Raw genomic sequence first — 22454 nt, 5'->3', positions numbered from 1 at the left:
TCCTCATTAAAAACACACCAATGCTGAAGAAGAAGAAGACGTAAGCGGAACCAGCTGCAGGCGATCTTGGAGCAAGTTCATTGACAACACTGACTGTCATGGCTTTCCTCTGCAGAAGTGCTGCGGCCCTCCTGAAGACCTCCAGAGCAGCACCCGCTGTGCTGTCTGCTGCCCGCCTCTACAGCTCAGGTGCGGGGTTAGAAACTGTTTTTTTGAATGTGGCTGCATGAACAAGCAGCTGTGCCACAATGTCAGGACACCTGCGTCATGCATGTGAAGGCTGCTAGCTGCAGGCCAACCTGAGTTTCTTTGGACATTTCTGTGTATTTGTGCAGTTTGATGGAAGATATATATATGTAACACTTTGTTAACACAGTTAAAAGGTAAATTACACCCTAAAATTAAATGTGCATGCCTCATTTCTGTAACTTTGTGCAGCCTGCATGTTATTTGTGAGTTGGTTTATGGATTTCAGACATGAATAATAAGTTAAGGTGCAAACACTTGTTTCCAATATGTCTCAAGATGTTAAAAAAAGACAACTTAAAATAAAAATACAAGGACAATTTGAATGCTGAAGTAAAAATGTACTTTACATTACATAACAAAGAGTTTATATTATCATACTGTAGTGATGAGTAAAATCCTGAAGCTGCTCCACAGATTGTTTATTTGTTTATTTGTTTATTTAAAGATCAGGATGCCAGGGCGATTAGCTCATCTTCCTGGGGTCCACACCAACATACAATACATGACACATGACACGTTGACGCTGCACATGCATGTAGATATACTCCAAAAGTCCTTGATAGTTTACTAATTAAAAGAAGAAGAAAACATCTACCCTTATTAAGATTTTTAAAAAATGAGAATTACAGGATCATGTTAAGGAAACACACAAATATTAAAAACAAAACTCAATTATGCCCCCAACTTGTCCGTCTGTCATCTGCGTATTCTTTTTAAAGGATGATTTATTAGTGATTGGCAAATGTTAACAGGTAAGGTATTATTGTATCTCTTAGGACAATGTGACATCTACAGTCAGGCTGTGGGCAGAAAACCTTGAAATATTCTGTCAAAAAGTGTCCCCTAAACATCAAGTTTAAGACTGGATTTCCTGTTTTGAGAGACGTTTTTTTGGTTTGACGTGTAACCTATCCAAAATAAGTGGAAGAGTCTTGACAGAAGACTTTTACCTCTGTGTCAGACTTCACCTTTTCTTGAATGATTAACTGGGATTTCATCTTGGCCACACCTATCAGTGTTTCTATCATGAGCATACAGTTGGCTCAACTCGGGCCACTTTGGTGACCCGTCACCTGGTTTGAAAGACCACACTACTCCCAGTTAATGAGCTGATGCAAGCAGTGCACATGGTATATACAGGTCTATAAAGTTTTTAAAAAAGCATTACGCTGTTAAAAGTATGAAGAAGGCTTTGATTTAAAAAGTACTTTCTCTTGCTTGCCATAGGTAATATTAATTCTGGATACATGTTTTTTAAAATCTGGTTGCAGCCTGTCAGGTCACATTTTAATATCCAAATTCTGTTTAATATCTTAAAGTAATTTAAATGAATCAGTATTTTAATCCACCCATCCATTTTCTGCTGTTTATCTGGGTTTAGGTTGGTTAATGTGATAAATTGTATCATTAGGCATCATTGTTCTATACACAGGTATTAAAGTTCATTGTTTGTGGTATTATAAGGATCTAAAAATCTATCTTGGTTCTCTCTCTGCATGCAGGTGGTAATTATGAGCATATTCTGGTGGAAAAGCGAGGTGAGAAGAATAATGTTGGTTTCATCCAGTTGAACCGGCCCAAGGCTCTCAACGCTTTATGTGACGGGCTGATGAGGGAGGTGGGACAGGCCCTGGATGTCTTTGAAGCTGATGGCGATGTCGGAGCTATCGTCATCACCGGCAGCGACAGAGCATTTGCCGGTGAGGGAACCGAGTGTGTTTTCTGTGCTTGAGCAGAGAATGAACAATAAGCTGTTCACAATCATGTATCGGTATTAAGCTCAACGACTGTGTTTTCCAGCGGGCGCGGACATTAAAGAGATGCAGAATCGAACCTTCCAGGAGTGTTACGGTGGAAACTTTCTGGCTCACTGGAACAGAGTGTCCACAGTGAAGAAGCCTGTGATTGCTGCTGTCAATGGCTTTGCTGTGAGGGTCTATTTTCTTTCATTTATATCTTTTTTTTCATTGTGGGAAGTTACAGATAAAAAGTATTATGTTAAAATTATATTCAGATGAAAGAAAAAAAGTAAAGAAAACTGAACTCTGTCTTGGTTTCACTTGCACATATCTTAAAAGGCCAAACATATGCAGAAATACTGTGTAAAATATCACTGAATACAGCTGTAGTTTTATGATTTTCTTTAATTGTAACTAAGGGTACCATAAAACAGCTCCCAACCAAAAAGACAGGGTTGTCCACATACTTTTGTCCATATAGTGTGACTTTCAACATGGTATATCCAGTATTTGATCAGTTCAGCATGCACAAAATGTAAATGACACCATGAAAAGTGAGGCCAGTCATTGTACAATGGGCTTCAGTGAACATCTCTTCACTTCCATGTGTGTTGCAGCTGGGTGGAGGCTGTGAGCTGGCAATGATGTGCGACATCATCTACGCTGGAGAGAAGGCGCAGTTCGGCCAACCAGAGATCCTGTTGGGTACCATTCCTGGTAAAGACTCGTTTCTTTCTTCTTTCCTTCCTGTTCAGACTTTATTTCCTCATTCTAAAGTTACCTGATTGTTGCTGTCGGAACAGCTGCTCATGACTTTCTGTCTATCTGCAGGGGCGGGCGGCACCCAGCGGCTGACACGTGCGGTGGGTAAATCTCTAGCAATGGAAATGGTACTGACAGGAGACAGAATCAATGCACAAGAGGCCAAACAATCAGGTAACAGCAGCAGTGGTGGTACAGTAAATTTGCTCAAGTACTGAGCTTAAGTACAATTCTTCTGACTCTTTTCATATTAATATTTTACATATACATTGCTGAGTGTAACCTGTACTTTTACAATTCTTTAACACTTGATTCAGGATCTTATATCTTTTTGTTTCACAGGTTTGGTGAGTAAAGTTTATCCCGTGGATCAGTTGGTGTCTGAAGCTGTTAAATGTGGGGAGAAAATTGCTTCCAACTCCAAACTGGTCTCTGCTATGGCTAAAGAGGCTGTTAACGCGGGTGTGTAAATTAATTTTGCAGAGATGAATATCATAAAACGTAGTAAAGTTAATAGGTTTCAGTGTCGTCTGACTTGTTCCTCTGTGTGATTTCAGCATATGAACTAACTTTGGCTGAGGGGAATCGTTTGGAAAAGCGTTTATTCCATGCTACCTTTGCTACGGTGAGCAGAAAAGCCTATCTGAGAGTGAGTTACAGGGGTTAACGCTGATGATCACAGTCCTATCTTGATATGTGCCTGTGTTTTTTTTCCTCCTGTAGGATGATCGTAAGGAAGGCATGACAGCATTTGTGGAGAAGAGAAAGGCCAGTTTCCAGGACAAGTAATAAAGAGCAGTTCAAGAGTTCGGCCAACATCACAAAGTTCCTGATATCACTGGGTTTTTTCCTAATCTGCAATAAATTGAACGATGCAAAAATCCTGAGGGCAGTGAAACATAGAAGCTGTTTGAATTCGGATTTGACACTGAGTGAGTGTGCAAGAGTGTCTTATCACAGTGAAGCCCCCGCCTGCTGAGGCTCAGTATCAAAATCAAATGGCATCTTAGATGTCTGGGTGCTGGAGTGCAGGGGGTTTACATGTGAACTGTATTATAGCCAGTAGGAGGATGAATCAGTCTTGATAACTTGTACTGACTTTGCCTTTTCATTTTTACTGTCAAATGTTTGTCTGCATTTTGTAGACAAATTGTTTCTGTGTACATTTTACAAATAAAGTGTGGTTTTCAGTACTGACACTGAGACTTGAACAGAAATGGAAAGATGTCTACTGCGTTTATTAAAGTTACTGTTAAAGACAAGGGGATGTTATTTCGGTGTCTGACAGCTGTTGGAATGAAGGAGCTGTGGTAGTCCTCCTTCTTACATGGTGGGAGAAGCAGTCTGTTGCTGAAGAAGCTGTTTAAGGCCTCCACGGTCTCATGCAGGGGGTGAGAGGAGTTGTTCATGATGGATGTCAGAAGATGCGGTGTCATAAAAAAGTTTTTAACAGTCCTGCACACTCCAATGAAATCTCTTTGGCAAGTGGAGATGACCTTGACCATGTCTGACCAGTCCAGTTTATTGTAGAGATGAACAGACTTCACACACCACCAGATGGGGCTGTTGAGCTGTTTAACCAATCAAATACTAGAACATGGTCAATAAATTCAAAGGGGCCTGTTGCGTTGACACGCACCGGATTGTGTGCAGATAAGCGCTTAATTTGGTGTAAAGTGACAGCTATAAGGTCAAGTCATTAAAATACTCTAAAAATATAATAAAACAAGTATAGAAATCATCATAAATGCTAAACATGATGCCTTCTAGCATTATGTTTTGTAATTAAGAGAACATCTTTTCATCAGTGTATCAAAGACATTTCTTAACTTAAAATAATAATAAGGCCATAATTTGTCAGCACTGATATGGGAAGCAGCAAATAACCAAAAGGCCTTGAGTTTTAAAGTTCTTACAGCAGACAGACCTTCAGACAGAATGTCAGATTTAACCCTCAATCTAATTCTGTAATTACTAAAACATAAAAAGAATAGCCTTAAATAATGATCTGTATCATTCTTGTGCATCAATTCTTTGCTGGTGATATTTATCAGTATATTCGGGGACACATAAAAACTATAATTTGGACTTCAAAGCAAACACCAGAACAAATTTGGTTAGTGTGCACTTTCTTCAGCCGCTCCAATCATCTCATGGCACCTTTTTTCTCTGTGATCTTCACACGGCGGCGCCCCATATCTTCACAAGGCCATGGCCTAATTGATTTTTATTTTCATTCAATATTCCCCTGGAGCTTGCTTTCTTGTCAGCCCCCCTGGAACAAAACTTTAAAAAGGAGGAGGAAAAAAAAAACTCGTCTCCTCACTCTGCAGGGAAGCACAAAAGTCTGCAGAAAGCTCAACGATTGTGTTTTCCAGCCCGAAAAGAAGCTCCTCTTTGAGGCTACCGAAAGGTCAAAATAATAAATGTAGACTCAATTGAGGCTCTCCACACAGACAAAGGGGGCAAAACGTTACATTTTGGCAGCGCAGACCCTCATAGCGTGATAAACTCATTTAAAGAAGCCGAAATAAAGAGAGAGCAGCATGGGTCCAGATCGGGAGAAAGGGGCTTTCAGTCCGGCAGACAGGCCTGGCTCCTGCAAGGGCCTTTTCTCCTGCCCAGCAGCCTCCCAAACCCTCTCCAAAAATCACTCTCATATTCCTAAACTACTCTGTGCCACTCGGCCATGTTGGTGACTTTATCTGTGTTTTTACATCCAAATCATTTTTAGATCCTCCTGGATAAAATTCCTCAACTCGAAGCAAAAAAAAAAAAAAAAAAAAAAAGAAAAACCTGGAAAAAATTCCCAAACCCAAAAAAAAAAAAAAAAAAAAAAAGAAAAAGAAAAAGCTGGTAAAGAAACTAAAGGAAGCAGCTACAAAAACATGAATCCCTTCTCACTGGGAATGAATTACCGTAAAGTTAATAATAAACCTACAGTTCCTTACAGCAAATAATGACTGTTCTTTGCTGGTGGCTGCACAATTAGAAGAAAACACGCTTTTTTAAATCATCCTCCTACGAGAGAAGACAGGAATAATGCAAAATACACTGTAGGTCTGGATCCAGAAATGTTATAAACATATATGGCTATTTGTAGATTAAAAGCACGCAATAAAGTACCAACATATATCCCCTGTTGGTTATTAACAGCAGCTGTATACGGGTTGTAAATTCAGTGTATAAACCCCACAAGCTTGCAATGCTAAAGTGTGACTTGACTTTTATAAAAGCCTTTTTATATGCAGATCCGCTTCTTCTTCTTCTTTTTTTCTTTTTTTCTTTCTCTAGAACCAGGATCTGCGGTCCTGGAAAGGATTCCTCAGCATTTTTTTCTGCCATCCAGCTGAGAGTTTCTCTGGCTCAGATGAAACAGGCCGGGTGGAGTGGTTTTCATCTGACAAATATTTTCATTATCTCACATTTTTGGCACCAGAGACCGAATAACACACATTCACCGGTGTCTGTTTTGAATTATGCCCACCCAAGGGTGTCAGAAACAACATAGACAGAAGATTGACCGAATATGAAGTCTGTCGGACTAATACACCACCCTGTTTTCTAGTTTCGGGCTACTCAGAGTCATAAGATAGCTTTTTTTTAATGTGGGTCTATTTGCAAAAGTGACACATAGTTCAAGATAATTAACCGAACACAAGCTTAATATTTGCCTTATTTCATACTAATTAAGGCATTTAACACTTTCGTAGTGCATATTTTTCTTGCCTTTTTACTCTAGCTTGAACCCAACATTATATTTACATATTACGAATAAAAATAGATTTAACTGTGATATAAATTAGGCTTACAGACAGAGCGAGGGGTCTATAATAATCGCATTAAAACTTTGTGAAAGAGACTCGCCGTGAGAGCCGCTCTAACCAATCAGAGAAGAGCTCCTGATCACGTGTGACGCGTTTTGTCAACAAAGACTACGAAGAAGCAAGATAATATCGCTTACAAAAACAAAAATAAAAAAACTCCGTCAGGATTACCAAAACATAAAACAGTCTGAAATTTGTCTTGACAGACAAACAGTGTATCCCAACGTTATATATATGCGAGGATCTTTTCTCGTTTAACGGCGGTTATTTGATGTTTTTTATGAGCTAGCATGTCGGCTAGCTACGGGAAACGAAAACGGAAGTAAGCTGCAGTGACTGCTCTCTCCTCGCGTTAAGCCTCTCTGTCTCCGTGAGGCTTCAGGATGGTCGTGTTAAAGGGGGTCCCCTCTGTTTTATCACCTGAACTACTGTACGCGCTCGCTAAAATGGGCCACGGCGATGAACTGGGTACGATATTTAATCACATACACATAGCTCGCCTCTCTACGTAGGCTGTGCTAGCCCTTAGCATTTGTACAGCCTGTAGGCTAATGAAAGTTCAAGTCAACAAAGCAGTGTGACAGGTGACAGAGCAGGACTGATCACGTGATGATTTACCTGCAGCTACATAACTACAAATGTAGTCATTCACTGACTCGGTGTTTGTCTTTCTTTTTTCAGTTCTTGCTGATGCAAACTTTCCATCATCTTCCATTTGTGCTTGTGGTCCAACAGAGATAAGAGCTGATGGTTTGTAATTAACATGTATCTGTCAATAAAAAATTATTTATGAGTGTGAGAGTGAGTTTATTTTTCCAGCTGTGTCTGTGTCTTCATGCAGGTTTGGGAATCCCACAGCTTTTGGAGGCCATTTTAAAGCTGTTGCCACTAGATACCTACGTCCCCTCTCCGGTACGGGACACATACATCTGAAACTAAAACCACTGAGTGATGTCTTCTTAATGACACTGTAGCCTACATTTTAAATCTCATCTGAATATATATTAATTTGTGTCCACAGGCCGCAGTCATGGATCTGGTAGACAGTGACAAACTGAGGTCTTTACCTGTCCCTGTGTGGGACACCTACAACACACTCCTACATCAGGCTGGGTCTGCGGTAAAATGGCTTGTCCATCTCCCGATTAAATATTTCAGTAGGTAACACAGAGTAACTTCTTTGATTTTTGATATTTTGTGTGTTGATTTCTGTTTACACATAGGCTCCGCTTGAGAAGGTGGAAAGGTTTGCTTTCTATGAACGAGCCAAGAAAGCCTACGCTGTTGTGGCAACAGGGTGTGTATTCTCTCTGCCGCATTTAAATGTTGTGGTTGATCGCTTCATTCGGTGTACGCAGGCTTTTACTACTAGAGAAACCTTGTTCATTAAGAGGTCTGGAGCCAGGCTAATATCTAATTTTACTAATTGGATATTATGTTTTGCACAACAGAAATGTCTAAAAGTCTTTAAAAATACAGCTTACAACTTTCTCTTTCATTGTTTCCTCTGTTCTGTCTACACAGGGAGACAGCTCTGTATGGTAACCTGATACTGAAGAAGGGGGTCATTCCTCAAGTAATGATTATCTGACGTTAATTTTTGACACATGTCTAATGAAAATAAATGAATGAATGAATAAATGAATTTTTTGCATAAAACTAATTTTCAGTTTTGTTTATTTTCCACCAGGAGCTGTAAATTCACAGTTGTTTTATATGTAATTAATACTGTAAATATGATCTCATTAATCTCCAGTTTACACTGAGCAGAATGATTTTGTACTTTATAAATAACTGCTTTGTACATACATTTCAATAAAACACATGGAGTCCCTGATGAGTGTGTTAAAGTATCTTTATTATTAGGATACACATGAGCAACACTTCAGATTTAGATCTGTTCATTCAGATTATTAAGGACAGTTTAATGGATTCAAATGACACTTAGGATTTATTTATTTATCTTTATAAACTATGTCTGATTTGAAATAAATGAAAGGATCAATACATGTTGAGTTGTTGAAAAGATCACTAGTGATAGAGATCATCCAGATCTTCTTCTGGTTCATTGTACTTCCTCTGAAATGGCTCTTCGACCCGAGCTGCAGCATTTTCACCCACTACTTCACGTCCCAGCGGCTCCATCTGCACAGGCTGGAAGTTGGGATGATATAGATCGTCCTTGTCCATCTCTGGTTCAGAGTGCACAACATGGACCTTTGCACCACCTTTGTTTTGAGCCGTAAGTGGGGCCAGATATTCATGCACCACCTTCTCCCAGTCCTGCTCGGGTTCTTTCAGTGAGTCACTGAAAGCAGGGTGATCGATGTCATCTCTATCCTCTTCTGGTTCCTGATAGGACTTCATGTTGGCATCTTTCTGCGAGGGCTCTGCAGCAGAGAGAAAAGCGGAAACTCCCTGGTTTTGGATACGCATTTTGAGGAGATCACTCACTGACGAGTGGAGCAGCTTGTCAGAGTCTTCAGTGAGTTTCAGCGAGTCATCTTTCTGCGAGTGCTCTGAAGCAGAGAGAAAAGCAGAAACTCCCTGGTTTTGCATCTGAAATTTGATTAAATCGGTCATTGAAGGGTGGAACAGCTTATCAGAGTCTTCTCCGGCCTTCAGGGGTTTATTCTGTCCGCTGCTCATCATATTCTTCCAAATCTTCATGCGAGGGTCGATGGCAAAGTCAGTTTCATCCAAGTCCTCTGGAGGCTCCACTTCCACTCCCCAGGACATCTTTCCTTTGTCATCCATGGACCTGAAATAAAAATCACGCAATCTCAGCCTGCATTTCCTCAGTCGAAGATAAGACTCTTGACTTTCATTTTAGTTAAAGGAAATTACGACTTACACAACAACGTCCTGGTATGCTTCATCTGTAAGTTTATTCTGAGAAAAGAGCACAGATATTACATGACTGCGGTCCAAAACATGTTTGTCATTTTAAATTCATCCAGAATAATTTATCATATGATTTGAGGCTGTACAGTGTATTATTGTGGAGAGCCAGGAGCAACATATACATACCCCGGGTTTAAATGGCTTTGCTGTGATGCCAAATATCAGAGAAAGACACACGATTAAAGAAAACCTACGAGTGAAGAGACTCAGGGTTAATGTCGAGACTTTATGACAGACGTTACACAACAGATACTTCAAAGAAACAAAATTCTGTACCAGTGTAATCTAAACACTGTTAAACATTATAACCAGGTTAACGACTACCGCAATCAGAGTCACCATTTGAAAGAGATCTGTAACTTTTTTTACCTCAACATGGTTCTTGGTTTGAGCACGAGGTTTTAGATCTGACCAACACGGAGTCTTTTACTTCAGTTTACCTGCTGTGGAAATAAAAAAAGTCCAAAGTTCCACCAATAAAACAATCCGACCTTTGTACAGGGTACAGGCATGTCAGCTGCGAGTAATTAATTTTCAAAGCTAAGAAAGTGGCTCTTCATTTGAAAGTAATAAAACAACCTTTAGCAACATTTTTTTAACATTATAGTTTCTCAGCTTATATATATATATATGTGTGTGTGTGTGTGTGTGTGTGTGTGTGTGTGTATATGTATGTATATTATTTAGAGCTGTATCAGAGTATTGTACATGTATGATATTACCATGAAGCAACAATACACATCATGGCTTTCTTCTACAGGAACTTTCTCAGACGCAGACTCACTCCCTCCTGTGTACAGCTTCAGTCGTTTAAAACAACTAATTATCCGTCACATACACATCCACTGTAGACTGGAGGCAGATGATTGGTCTGTGATCTTAGTGCCAGGCACAACGCTTACTCAAGGAGCTATCGAATGTGTCAGCTCTAATCTACGGCCATGCCTAGATCCTTATCACGCGCTAAAACACAGGCTGAAACAGCCTCACATTGGCTTTAGGGAAATAAGTAGTTTAAATTACAACTTATTATATGAATAAAGGTGTGTGATATGTAGCCAAGGCAGAAAGCTTTTAACTTTGAGACTATGTTAAACATCTACACTGCCATAAACTAATTTAAACTAATCTAATGCTTCAAGAATGCGATTTCATCTCAGCTCAGTGTTTCAGCATGTGGCGCTCCCTCCTTCAAGCCGCTGCGAGACACCTCTTTCACTTTTCATACATCAGTAGGAGAGTCATTAAGTTAACGTATGGCCTAATAATGACACATGACAACAGGATTCAGCACATGTGCAGACACACATATACACACTGTACAGTAGAACAGGCGCAGACAGACACACACTTCCTGCTCTGTTCAAGGGATGGCTCCACCGCGTCTGCTGGTTATCTGCCCTCTCTATCAGATCCATATGTACAAGTCCAATGTTACCCCTCGACTAGCCCCACTCCCAGGTCACTGAGTGGTCTGCTGTCTCCTACCCAAAAAAGGCTCTGCCTCAGCAAACAAATACCACACGTCTTGACTGAAATATTGACAAGGAATCATTTGATTCAGCTTTTACTACTGTATTCAGACTCCACACTTAGGAATAGTTACACATATCCAGTAAATATAGTTACTTATTGTCTTGCTGCTAAAAGTTAGATGAGAAGATTGATACCAATCTCATATTTGTATGTATGAGTATGAAGTACGAAGCTACGGGCAGGAATTGGTTAGATATTAGTTAGAAACAGGGTGAAACTGGGTATGGTTTGGTCCAAAAGTACCTTTGTGAAACCACAAACCAGGTTTCTATATATATTTAAATGAGGCTCCTGTTACATTAAACAGATTAATTACAATTATTATTAATTCGTAGAAATTAGTGCACTCTATAGTTGCTGATGGGCCTATTTTTGTTACCTTTGAATAGAGCTGGATCGCTGTTTCCTCCTGTTAAACTAAACTAACCAGCTCTAGCTTAATATTTACTGTACAGGCGCGATGGTGGCATCAATTTTCTCATCTAACTCTCAGCAAGACTCTCATAAATACATTGTTGCCAGATTCATACTGGCGACAAACATACGCTGGCTGTTAAACTGACATGGAGGATGTGAGCCATTATGGAAATGCTCCGTCTGTCTCCCAGAAACCACAACCCTGGCAGAAGACATCCTGCTGCTCCAAAGCCCTGAAAGTGAAGGAAGGTTTGATGGATAAAGTGTGCTGAAGCTTCTACCAATTCACCCCCCCTATGTCCTGCACACATCAGTGAAACAGCTTTCATGTGAAGCCCAGCAGCTACCAGCACAGATTAACCACATGACTCTGCTCCCTGAACTTCTGATGGTCCCGCAGGCTTACAGGAAAACACGCTCTCCTCTGTGGTTTCTGGTTGGCAGAGTGCTGCAGCTCAGCAAATGAGTCGCTCTCCAATGGGACTGAACTGTGTCTCAGTCACTCCAATAAGGTGATGAAGTGTTGTAAGGTTTAAAAGCAGTCGTACTAATAGTAGAAAAGTCAGGAAAGGTAGTTTTTCAGAGTAGCAATGGTACGTGTGTGTAACACAGGAGCAATATAAATGAACACCAGTGAGTGAAATTTAAAGGAAATGTATTCAAAAGCATTTTTAAATATACCTGTTTTCAATATTGAATTTTTTCCATTTTTATTATTTCTATTTTTTTTTACGTAACTCACGTAAAACATGTTTTTTTGCATTAAACAAATTACACCAAATGTGTTAATTAGTGAGTAGGAGGTTTTAGTAGTTGGACATTTGACCTTTGGACAAAGCCATGGTAGCTGTGTTCTGGAGTTTACTGCTTTTATACTAAGCTAAGCTAACCAGCTGCTGCCATGGCACAGGTTTGACTATAAAACTATAGGAGCAATACACTCCTGGCAAGAAAGCAAGTAGGTGTGTTTCCAAAAATATAGAACCTTCATTTTGTAGCCACTAAAATTTACATTTGTCTCTAGGCTAGAAAAAAACCCCAATGATTATACATAAAAAAAAAATAACCTGCAATCAAAAAAACAAAAAACAAAATATATCGCTTTGATTTGCCCATAGATACAAACCATACATACAGTTACGTGTTACTGTATCACACTGGGATGATATATGACCCACTACAGGTTTGTATTTACCTGTCTGTGGTGGTAAAGAAGTTTATGTAGTGCAATTATCAAGCCTGGAAGCAAAACAAGCATGAAAGATGGTGGAATATTTCTTAATGAGCCTCTAACATTGCACTCTCTCCAGCTTCTCCTTTTTCAAATTGGCTGCAGGTAATGTTGAGATAATTGAATCTTTAGAAGTGGTGTGTACAAAGTGTGCCCTGACACCTCCAGAGGTCATGAGAGGCTTGGTTTGATCTGCCAAGTGTAAGAGCAAACATATTTCCCTCTTCTTGTAATCTCCTGTTGGTTAGGTGTGTGTGCGAAGTGTGTGCGCGCATGCGTCATCTGAACGACAAGCCTTTTAGAAAATGTGAGAGCATCAATAAAGACCAGAACGAATGGGAGTTGTCAGCAAGTAATGATTGCTGCCAATAAACTGTGAAACACACACACATAGTCACATGAGGTTATTGCACAAATGCAAGGAGTGAGCCAAGAATAAATTGCCTGTCTGTAACTATTTAAATGCAGCATTAAGTCATGATTTATGCCCGTAAATCTGGGATAGAAAACATGCTCCAAATGTTGCAGCTTGCAGCAATTTATGGGGGAAACCACCAAAATGAATATTTGACTGAATTCCCATTTTTAAATAAATGATCTTGGCTTCATTTAGCCTGATGTTTCTGTTACACAGTTGTTGCATGAGGTGTAGTGCAGTGAAGTGTGTGGATGAGCATGAATGCATGTGTGCACAGTTTGAAGTTCTTACTTACATACACACGTGCACAATGTGTAGTCAGATATAGTAGATTAATATGTCATTGCTACTGATGACAGCGCTCTCTTCAAATTGTAACTTTAAGTGCAGGATCTGATGTCCTGGATATGCCCCAAAACCAATAACTGCTTATTACTGCTAGGACTGAGGAATGCATCCATCATGTTTCAACTTGACTTAAAGTGGCATCTTTATCAAGACTTCTCTACTGGCAAAGAAACAAATAGAAAACAGAATATTTAACAGGCGACAATCAGCTGAAGACATCAGACTCCAAATCTCAACGCAAACTGTATCGCTGTTTGAAATGTGATAATGAACATATTGTACGCCTCGTATGAAAAAAGAAAAGTCACTCCTCCACACTAAAACAATCATCAGCACTATAACCTCATCATCACTGTCATTACTATCAGTAAATCCTATAAAGGTCGTCCCGGAGCACAGGGCTGTATTTGAGGCTAACCACCCCTCTGTCTTTACTCACACTCTTCCGTCATATCCCCCACACTCACAACATTTAGTAAAGCTGGGGTTTTCTAAATAACTAAAATTAACTCAATGATCTACAATTAACTTAATTGATGCCTCACCAACACCCATTAAACACACATTAGACATCTCATGATGGAGTTTAACCGCACGAATTACAGGGCTGGGGGAAGGACCTCCATGGAAGAGCAGAGGCGAACATGAAATGTTGTGACGATGGTTTGAACAAGGAAGCCGTCAGACTTATGAAGTGGCCGCAGAAAGAATTAGTGAGCCATCTGCTCAACAGTTGCATGCAAGCACTTCAGCTGTAACATGTTTCAGTGCTAATGCTCAATAAAACGTCTCCTCTGTGAACAGGTGGGAGTTTAGGTGGGGTAAAATGAGGGGAGCGATGAGCCAGTCAGTCTGGGGCCTGGAGCCACCTGACTATCTGGCTCCACATGTGATGCCTGAGACAGTTTTTCAGCAACAATAGCGCTGATGACAAGTGAGGTGGATGAGGGGAGGTGGACCAGGAGCTGCAACAGACAGACAGACAGAGGAACTTTCCCCTCTGTCTGTTATGTAACTGATGACAGAAGACTGGGAAGCTCTTTGTCTGCTGGAGAGGCGACGCAAAGGAGTATGACTGACCTTTTTTTATCCAGGGGGGGCTAATCTGAAAAGCTGATCTGAGTATCTGTGTGAAAGATGGCCATTAGCAACGCTAGCTGACACACAGCCATTACCCTGCTTTGACAGCGTGTATCAACCATGAAAATATTATAATATAGACGCAATAATGAGAGGCGAAGCTCAGGTGGTCTCTCTCTCTCTCTCCCCTTTTCTCTCAAACACGCACGCACACAAACATGCCATACACCCTTATCCTCCCTCAATCACACCCCTCATAAACTCAGTAAACATGTGGGAGCTGTTAAAGTAAGTTTAATGGCTATTTACTGTGTTTTGGACGCTTCTCATTAAACACTTTTTTCCACTTGAGGAGAACTAAAGTTTTGGAAAACTCTGTTAAATGAAACCCACATCATGCCAACACTTTGCACATCTGGCTCATTAATTAAAAGAAGTGCCCTCTACAGGATAAACAAGGGAAGTTCAGGAACCTGACCACTGACGTGCACTCACAGAAGAGTTAGCACATATTTATCTATCTGTTATCTCCTTTAAATGCACGATAACTTATTTTTTTATGTCTTGGGAGCAGTGGAAACAAACTGTAAACACAACACTGAAATATAAGTACAATATTCTCTCTCTTTTTAGCTCTGCATTTGGTCTACAACTATGTCGATAGTCACAATTTTTTCTTTTTTTTTTTTTTTTTGTTGTTGTTGGCTGGGCAGGTAGTGCACAATGGTTTTCTCGAGCTTTATCAGTATAAAACAGCTGCTTGCTGTGACCGAAACTGACACACACCAAAAAACGTAAAGTTACGGGCCAGCAAACCAAAGCAATGAGCTTAACCTCGATATAAAGCTCCACAGAGCTGGACGGAACCACACGTGACCCATTGTTAATATAAAAATCTATACAAGTCAGTGCTACATGTGGGATTTTGTTTTTCAGTGTTTTAAGAATAGTGATGGTTTATGCCAAAAGGGAAAAAGAGAAGGCCTTGAGGGTGGAGTACATCAAACAAAACAGGAAAAGAAACAGCTTCGGCCTCCTCCCCTCCTCTGCCTCCCACTTCTCCCCCTCCTGCTCCAGCCACTGAATGCCTCCTCACTGGAGTCCACTGCGGCCCTGGTTGCCAGCTGGAGTACCCCTAACCTTTAACCTCCGACCCCCAGCACCACTGAATTCATCACAGAGCCGTCAGCTCAATGCGCCCTGCAGGGAGCACATCCTGCGAAACACTGTCAAGACGACAGAGGGTAGCGAGGGCGATACAGGTGTTAACAGTGAGTACAGGTGTTACAGATGTTCTTGCCCTTTCCCTTAGCATTCACTACACATCGTGTCCATAAGATCACAGAAGTCCTCTCAGTGTTTGTCACGCTCTGAATTTGTGTCTGTGTCTCTTTGCATGTCACGGTCCCATCTGTCCTGATGCTCCTGGGTTAAAGAGAGGATCCTGCTGTTCCTTGATGGAAAGCTGCCTGCTACAGAGAGATCCGGTTACAAGAGCACACCGCTTTCATCCTTATTAAAGAAACATGTGCCTGCTTTGTGAAGTTATGTCGGCAGATGAAACTTTTTACTCTCTCCTCTGTTTTGTTTTTTTCTCTCAATACAAATAAGGATATTGCACAGATATGATCAGTTGACAAAACTCTCATCTTTCCAAGTTCATACACTCCTTGAAATCGCAAGCTCAGCCTCGAAAAGACTGTTATTTGTCAGGGAATGTGATTTATGCCTCCTTTTGTGCATCGTACTTCAAATAGCGATGATTTTTTTCTGCTACACACTGAGAGGATAATTACAGACTCCCTGGTGACAAAGAATGTCAAACCAAGCTGATTCACTTAAAATGATTACTTAATCTTTGGTCATCATTTATCCGCAACTAATTGAAGCAGTGCTTCTAGGGCTGTTCTCATCTGCAGGCTTGGCATTGCAGCAATGTTGTTTCCTACCAAAGAGGGACCAATTTGTCCTAAAAGTATCTGATGTAAGTTTTCCAGCACCCTAAAATTCAAAATCTGTAGTATCATACTAGAAAGAAACTTTCCAGCAACGACAGACTGTCCCAAATTTTTCCTAACCTACTGATCTTAAAAGTTATGGGAGAGAAGGACAAGAAGTTGCATTACATACTCTAATGACAACTATGATAAAAAAAACAATAAATTAAAAACACAAAACTGTTTATTATGAGGCCACGAGGAGAACAGGAAGTAGACTCATAGAGAGATTTATAGATTTTTCTGTAAATGTTTAACCTCCTATGATGTTGGCCCAGTATTATAAATACAGAGAAGAAGAATTGTTTTATATTTTCTCATCAGGATCAATGTTTTCCAAGAACATTATATCATCTGAATTGCAGGGAAATGGGAATACTTATAGATAAGATAGGACTTTGCATTTAATGTAACAAAAAATGCATCTTGGATTTGAAAATATGTGATGCTGTTGAACTCAACAGACAATTGTTGTACAATTGTTTCATATTTTAATCTAACAAACTCCAAAAAATACAGATATTAAAGAACTATATCTAATAATATATCAACATTTATCTCATCTCATCTGTGTTATTTCCAATATTTAGTAACTACTTACAATGTCTATTTGCCCCCCTATATCATTCAGAGATTTCTTTATGTGTGTGTTTTTGTGTTCAGTAATTGTGCGGTGTCAAAATGACAAATTGTAATCGGATTTGTGGACTCCTGTTACATGTAATGCATCGTTCATCAACTGCAGCTACTATAACAACCTCTATTCATGCCGGATTGCAAAGTTGCTCATTACATATCATTCAGCGCCACGTAAACTATCCTCGCCGCAGTCAGAGGATGTGAGTCAGACCTTCGAATCCACTCCACGAACAGACTTTCATTTCTTGAAGATGACTGTTCCTTAGATGTCTATCTCTGCAGTTTGTAGCCACCGTACAGCTACTGTGCTCCCTGACCTCACATCCCAGACCCCTGCTTTGTTCCCACGCTGTGCTCTGTGGAAAGTCTGGCTCCAACCTTTTCAAACCATAATTACATACCTGCAGAACGCAGACAACAGCAGTGTAAAGAGAGACACAGCATGAAAGGAAAAGGGGTAACTATTACTGATACGTGATAACTTGCTGCCACTTACTCGCTGTAAGCCTATTAAATAGCATGCAAAAGCAAATCTGCCGCAAAGTTGAGATTGTGTTTCTTTTATTGAGAAGCAGGTTTGGTAAGAGAGAATCTTGTTTTGTTTGGCGAGTGTCGGTTCAAAGGTGTGTTTTACTGCATGTTTGAAGACATTACGTCTAAGAGGAATATTCAATCTGTTCTCTTCTTTATCATTTGTACTGAGATGTGATGATGATGTGGAGAAAGTCAAGGATCAAGTACTCAAGTGGGGTGCTGAAAGGTGCACAAAGCAGAGTTAACAGTTACAGACTTGCTTTTTGTACTGGCCTACAGGCACACAACAACTTTTTTTTTGCCATGAAATGTTGCAGTTCATGTTAGAAAAAGTTACAACTGTAACATAAACATAGCAGGCCTCTGTGGTCCTGTTTTTTTTTGTATCTCAGAGGCAGTGGAAGGCACTGTACTGAATACTGTGTGTGTTTAAGGAACTATAACAATAAAGAGAGTTAAATGTTATATCAGGAGAGTCAAAACTCACAGTGCTCCTTTCAAATTAAACTAACAGTAATGATGCCCAATGTGTCCTCTGCAAACAAGCCAACACATGATGAATCTCACTAAAAAAGGTTACTATTACATTATTGGTTTACATAGCCCTATGAAACTATCCCTGAGGATAGATGCTTGCCAGAATAGGATTTTACTAATGTCACTAAATCACTCCCAGCTGGCCTAACTGCAGAAAATGCTTCTTTCTTCTCAAAACCTCAGAGCAAATAGTACATGAAGCATGGTGCATTCATGAGCATGTCTGTCCTCAAAACTTTTGTCGAACTGTCTGTCCTGGATTTCATAGCGTTTAAATGTCCTACAGGGCTGTGGTCACAGTTTGTTTCTGTCAGTCCACTCAGCCCCTGAGAGCCCCTATTCACCACTTAACCTTTTAAAAAACGGTTGACTCACTTCAGAGGGAAAAACGATTCCTGGTTTAAGAAGGTGTGAGGAACGTAAGATCAGTGAGCATTGATTCCATAATGACGGCAACAACCGCCGTAAGGTCAGCCACACAGTGACTGTGGAGACATTCGAGCAGGCTTTTGGTCTCATGCTTGTGAAAGCAGTTAAGCAAAGAGGTAAACAGCCCGGGGCCAGCAATAACAGAGTGGAACTGATTAGAGGAAGAGAAGGAAGGAGGGAGAGAGGAAGAAAAGAGAGGAAAAATGAGACAGGGACTGATAGCATCTTCTTACCCAACTTAATTATATTAGACAGCTAAAGGCTCCATAATCTCTTAGACGACTGCATGTTTAAAATCTCATGTGAAAGGTAAACAATAACCAGAGAATATGCTATGGAAATATTTCTGTATACCAGAACAAAATCACACAAGTTTTAAAAGAAATGTGTATGTTTAAGAGTTGAGATTTCATGCTGAGATGGGGCTATCACTTTTACAAAAAAAAAAAAAAAAAAATCGATTCAACTCAAACTAATGCGTAATTGATTCATCTAATTAATTACACAACCCATGTAACCCATCATAGAAGAACTAGTAGCTTTAATCATCAAGGAACGAGGCGAAACGTATTCGCTGAAGGGACACTAAAAGAGATCAATGACGAAAAAGTGTTAAGTGATAAGAAGCTGTATAATTTTATTGGAATGCTGCAGCCAGCCCAGCAGCCACCAGCGGTCTACATTTTCCACGATTTTTTCGCAATTGCACAGCATGAGAACACCTTTGCTGGGAGGGGGGTGGGCATTGCGTTTAAACCAAGTATTTCCACAAACTGAGCACAACTTTTCAGAAACAGAACTAAAAGCATGTTTTCTTCTTCACTGTTGTACACTACATCCACTGTCCAATATTACTGGATGTCTAGTCAACATATACTTTACACGTTCTTTCACTGATATCTAATCTTAATCATTTTAAACTTATTTTGAGATGCAACAAACAGTTTGTTCTATTGTTTATATAGACATAAGAATAATCATACCCATCTGTGACATCAGCACTGCAGAGGTTACTCCATGATTCAGGCATATAGTGTGTCCTAAGCAAACTTCATCTGCTGTCCCACAGCAGATTGTATCTTGAAGCATGTTTCTTTTGTTGCCACAAAGACGTTTACTTTCTGCAAGGAATGATAAAATGTTTTCAGCAGAGTGATGCAGGCTGTGGGAATGTTGGCTTTTAACATTAGTTTCACACTTTTTATCATTCCAGGTAAATAGTAGACATCTGTGAGATCAAGAAAATAGCCCTGAAGATACAACTTGCTGCTGAGTAACAGGTAAACATGAATGTTTTGATTTTTCCGCTACAGTTTGTGTAGGGAGTGGTATATGACCAAATCAATAACGTATGGACTGCTGAGGTTTCAAATCAGTTAAAAGGGGAATGTGATAGGAATTAGTGCCCAGTCATAATTTGAAGGCAGAGATTCAGAGATTCCAGGTTGTCAAATTGTAATTTTGTTTTTGGTTCTAGTTTGACAGGATGTGGACATGCTGCAATTATCAACAAAGAGAAAGGATAACCCTCTTTTCCTTTCCTTCCTTCATCACTCCTGTTTATCCCCACACTTTTAAACTCTCTCTCCATCTCTCATCCCCTCCCTTGCCCTATCTCTCCATTGCCAACTCTTGATGTGTCAGTGAAAGCTGTTGCTAATAAAAGTTAAAAAGCAAACGATGAAAAGGAGGTGAGAGGGAGCAGAGGGAGGTGCATTCTTTATGGCGGCATGGGAAGACTTTTGCTGGAGCTAGTGGTCTGGGATGAGAGTGGAGGGGAGGTGGGGGGTGGAGAGAGGGGAGGTGTGGATAGAAGTGAGTGTCACCCCTCCACCACCGCAGGACATGGAAAAAACATTTTGTTTCGTCAGGTTTCAAAGGCACGGCAATTACATCGGAGACGCAGGATGACGGGACATCCCTGCACTGCAGCGGCAGAGCTAAAAAAAAAAAAAAAAGAAAACGCTGAGGGGAACGAACCACGCCTTCAAAAACTTAACAGGGGGAACTCATCCTCTCCTCTCTTCTCTCATCACCTCTCCTCGACATGGCTATAAGCAACACTAAAGCAGCACCCCAATAGCTCATCTCCATCTTCTCTATGTCCAGAGAAGGCGACCATTGTGTGCCCGTTCCTCTCTCCCCAAGTCAGTTTCCTATTGAGGCACTGAAAAGGCCTTTGAGGGGCCCTGTTTTGGCTGTGCAGCTCACCTGCAGAGGGGAAACTATGGGTCTATTCTAAAGCCCAGCAGCTGCCAGGGCAGAGAGGCTGGCACCCAGTGGGAGAGAGAATAGCGGCCGCAGAGCCTTTCAATATGAAGCCACTTAGTAACAGAAGGCATGTGCCAAGCCTGCAAAGCCAGAATGAAGAGTCACCCTTTGGAGTTCACTAAATATTAGAAAAGAGTGAGACCCATCTCCTCCTCACTCCCGTTCTCCCTTACCCACTATGTCGTATCTCAGTCTGTCTGTTTTTTTCTCTGGCCTAATAATAATAATCCACAGGTAGCATGACACATATATAGAAATGAGCTTTAGATCAGGTCGACAGAGGTAAATAACGTTTCTTTTTTTTCTTTTTTTTTTGGCAAACGTAGATCAACAGGTAAGATGGCAGAATAGAGAACATGAATCACCTCATGAGGAGCGCACAAAAAATGCTGCCAAACTGTTGCCTTGTCCATGTTCGAGAGTAACCGCCAAACTCCTTGTCGTGCGACAGATCGAGCCACGATGCCGCTGTGAGGATCTCAGTGACTGCAGGCCTGTGAAGAAGCCTTCACCACACAAAGCCCCTTTTCTGTCAGCAGGCTAGCTCCCACACTGGCGCTAATTTACGATGCCCTCACAGCAATTTCCACAGTCAGAGAAGTTCAATTGTGTTTTCCAGCTCATTAAGCATCAGCACAACAAAGCTTTCATCTTCTCCTTCATCCACTTCATCCCCCTCTTCTCTCCCTCCGCCCATCTTCCTCGCTTTATCTGCCTGTCCACTAATCTGCCTCTTTTTTTTTTTTTTTCCCAATCGTCCAATCTTAAAAGATTAAGTAGTGAAAGTAAATGGGCTTCCTTTTTCGAACAATCTTCCCTTTCCCTATGTTTTAATGCTGTTTCGGTCTGGCTTGTGTTTCGGTTTGTTTAAAGCGCGGCCCCAAGTCTGAATGTTCTCCTCATAGAGGCGTAGGGAGAATTTAATGGTTGTTTATTCAGGGGCCTCTGCTGTGCCCTCCCATCTCTTTCAGAGCTTCATGAGACGACGTGGAATCTATTGTAATCTCAGAAGAATCAACTCAGCATATTTGTTCAGGTTGTCACTGTGCTGAGATCACAGGCACACATTCTCACACAAACACAGGTTAGTGTCCTAAATATTATTTAATCGAACAATATATTTTAAATGTAGAATCTGTATTCGCATGAAGAGATGAGATGAAAAAAAGAGTTAAAGTAAAGAATTTGTTTAAGAGGTAGGCGTGTGACCAGAACGTCAGACTGCTTCAAATCCACTGATGACCTGAAAAATCTGCATGAGGGGAAGCGAATGCCAAGGGTTATTCCCACCATCTAGAGCAGGCGCAAAAATGCCCCAAAGCAAGGCATGTAACCCCGATTTGTTCCAGTTTCGGCCTTCTCTGTGGTCAAGATGATCAGAGTCTCGAGTACAAGATGATACTATAATTAATTGACGTTATCGACTTGACAAGAACATCTTTTGAAGTCAACGTGAGTCACAAGCTCTGAGGAAAAATGTATCAGAAGTCCTTTCTTAAGTCTAGTGTAATACCCAGTGATGTAGTGGCCTGTCAC

General features: G+C 40.6%; 3 protein-coding genes across 5 annotated transcripts; 2 read left to right on the top strand and 1 right to left on the bottom strand.

The window, feature by feature from the left end:
• The first annotated feature begins 13 nt into the window (after nucleotides 1-13).
• Nucleotides 14-3967, top strand: echs1 (enoyl CoA hydratase, short chain, 1, mitochondrial). Its single transcript, XM_019259592.2, has 8 exons — nucleotides 14-189; nucleotides 1752-1949; nucleotides 2050-2177; nucleotides 2606-2705; nucleotides 2820-2924; nucleotides 3093-3212; nucleotides 3308-3375; nucleotides 3474-3967. Exons 1-8 carry the CDS (start codon nucleotides 99-101, stop codon nucleotides 3537-3539), a joined length of 876 nt encoding a protein of 291 aa, XP_019115137.1. The 5' UTR covers nucleotides 14-98; the 3' UTR covers nucleotides 3540-3967.
• A 2905-nt stretch (nucleotides 3968-6872) lies between these two features.
• fuom (fucose mutarotase) lies at nucleotides 6873-8414 on the top strand. Of its 2 annotated transcripts, XM_027277367.1 has the most exons (7): nucleotides 6873-7045; nucleotides 7259-7327; nucleotides 7419-7489; nucleotides 7599-7697; nucleotides 7801-7874; nucleotides 8102-8153; nucleotides 8268-8414. In XM_027277367.1, the coding sequence occupies exons 1-7, from the start codon at nucleotides 6961-6963 to the stop codon at nucleotides 8274-8276; spliced, it is 459 nt and encodes a 152-aa protein (XP_027133168.1). In that variant the 5' UTR covers nucleotides 6873-6960; the 3' UTR covers nucleotides 8277-8414. The 2 variants fall into 2 exon arrangements, with proteins under 2 accessions (XP_027133168.1, XP_010735847.2); XM_010737545.3 differs by lacking the exon at nucleotides 8268-8414 and having other exon boundaries at nucleotides 6874-7045; nucleotides 8102-8214.
• Nucleotides 8415-21888, bottom strand: si:ch211-217g15.3 (uncharacterized). Of its 2 annotated transcripts, none has more exons than XM_019259589.2 (5): nucleotides 21284-21888; nucleotides 9851-9924; nucleotides 9608-9671; nucleotides 9432-9469; nucleotides 8415-9338 (listed from the first exon to the last, which is right to left on the bottom strand). In XM_019259589.2, the coding sequence occupies exons 2-5, from the start codon at nucleotides 9856-9858 to the stop codon at nucleotides 8609-8611; spliced, it is 840 nt and encodes a 279-aa protein (XP_019115134.2). In that variant the 5' UTR covers nucleotides 9859-9924; nucleotides 21284-21888; the 3' UTR covers nucleotides 8415-8608. The 2 variants fall into 2 exon arrangements, with proteins under 2 accessions (XP_019115134.2, XP_027133163.1); XM_027277362.1 differs by lacking the exon at nucleotides 21284-21888 and adding an exon at nucleotides 10204-10222.
• Between the last annotated feature and the right edge of the window lie 566 nt (nucleotides 21889-22454).

Source organism: Larimichthys crocea, chromosome III (assembly GCF_000972845.2).
Source record: "Larimichthys crocea isolate SSNF chromosome III, L_crocea_2.0, whole genome shotgun sequence".
Taxonomy (NCBI): domain Eukaryota; kingdom Metazoa; phylum Chordata; class Actinopteri; family Sciaenidae; genus Larimichthys; species Larimichthys crocea.
The sequence above is the reverse complement of the archived record's forward strand: the minus strand, read 5'-3'. Positions and strand labels throughout refer to the sequence as shown.

Coding starts and splice junctions, on each gene's coding strand:
- echs1 (XM_019259592.2), top strand. CDS start 99: ATGGCTTTCCTCTGCAGAAGTGCTGCGGCCCTCCTGAAGACCTCCAGA. Junction 2,925..3,092: donor ACAAGAGGCCAAACAATCAG/GTAACAGCAGCA, acceptor TTTGTTTCACAG/GTTTGGTGAGTAAAGTTTAT. Junction 3,213..3,307: donor TAAAGAGGCTGTTAACGCGG/GTGTGTAAATTA, acceptor GTGTGATTTCAG/CATATGAACTAACTTTGGCT.
- fuom (XM_010737545.3), top strand. CDS start 6,961: ATGGTCGTGTTAAAGGGGGTCCCCTCTGTTTTATCACCTGAACTACTG. Junction 7,328..7,418: donor AACAGAGATAAGAGCTGATG/GTTTGTAATTAA, acceptor GTCTTCATGCAG/GTTTGGGAATCCCACAGCTT. Junction 7,490..7,598: donor ATACCTACGTCCCCTCTCCG/GTACGGGACACA, acceptor TTGTGTCCACAG/GCCGCAGTCATGGATCTGGT.
- si:ch211-217g15.3 (XM_019259589.2), bottom strand. Junction 9,470..9,607: donor CAAAGCCATTTAAACCCGGG/GTATGTATATGT, acceptor CTCTTTTCTCAG/AATAAACTTACAGATGAAGC. Junction 9,339..9,431: donor GCATACCAGGACGTTGTTGT/GTAAGTCGTAAT, acceptor TTTTTATTTCAG/GTCCATGGATGACAAAGGAA.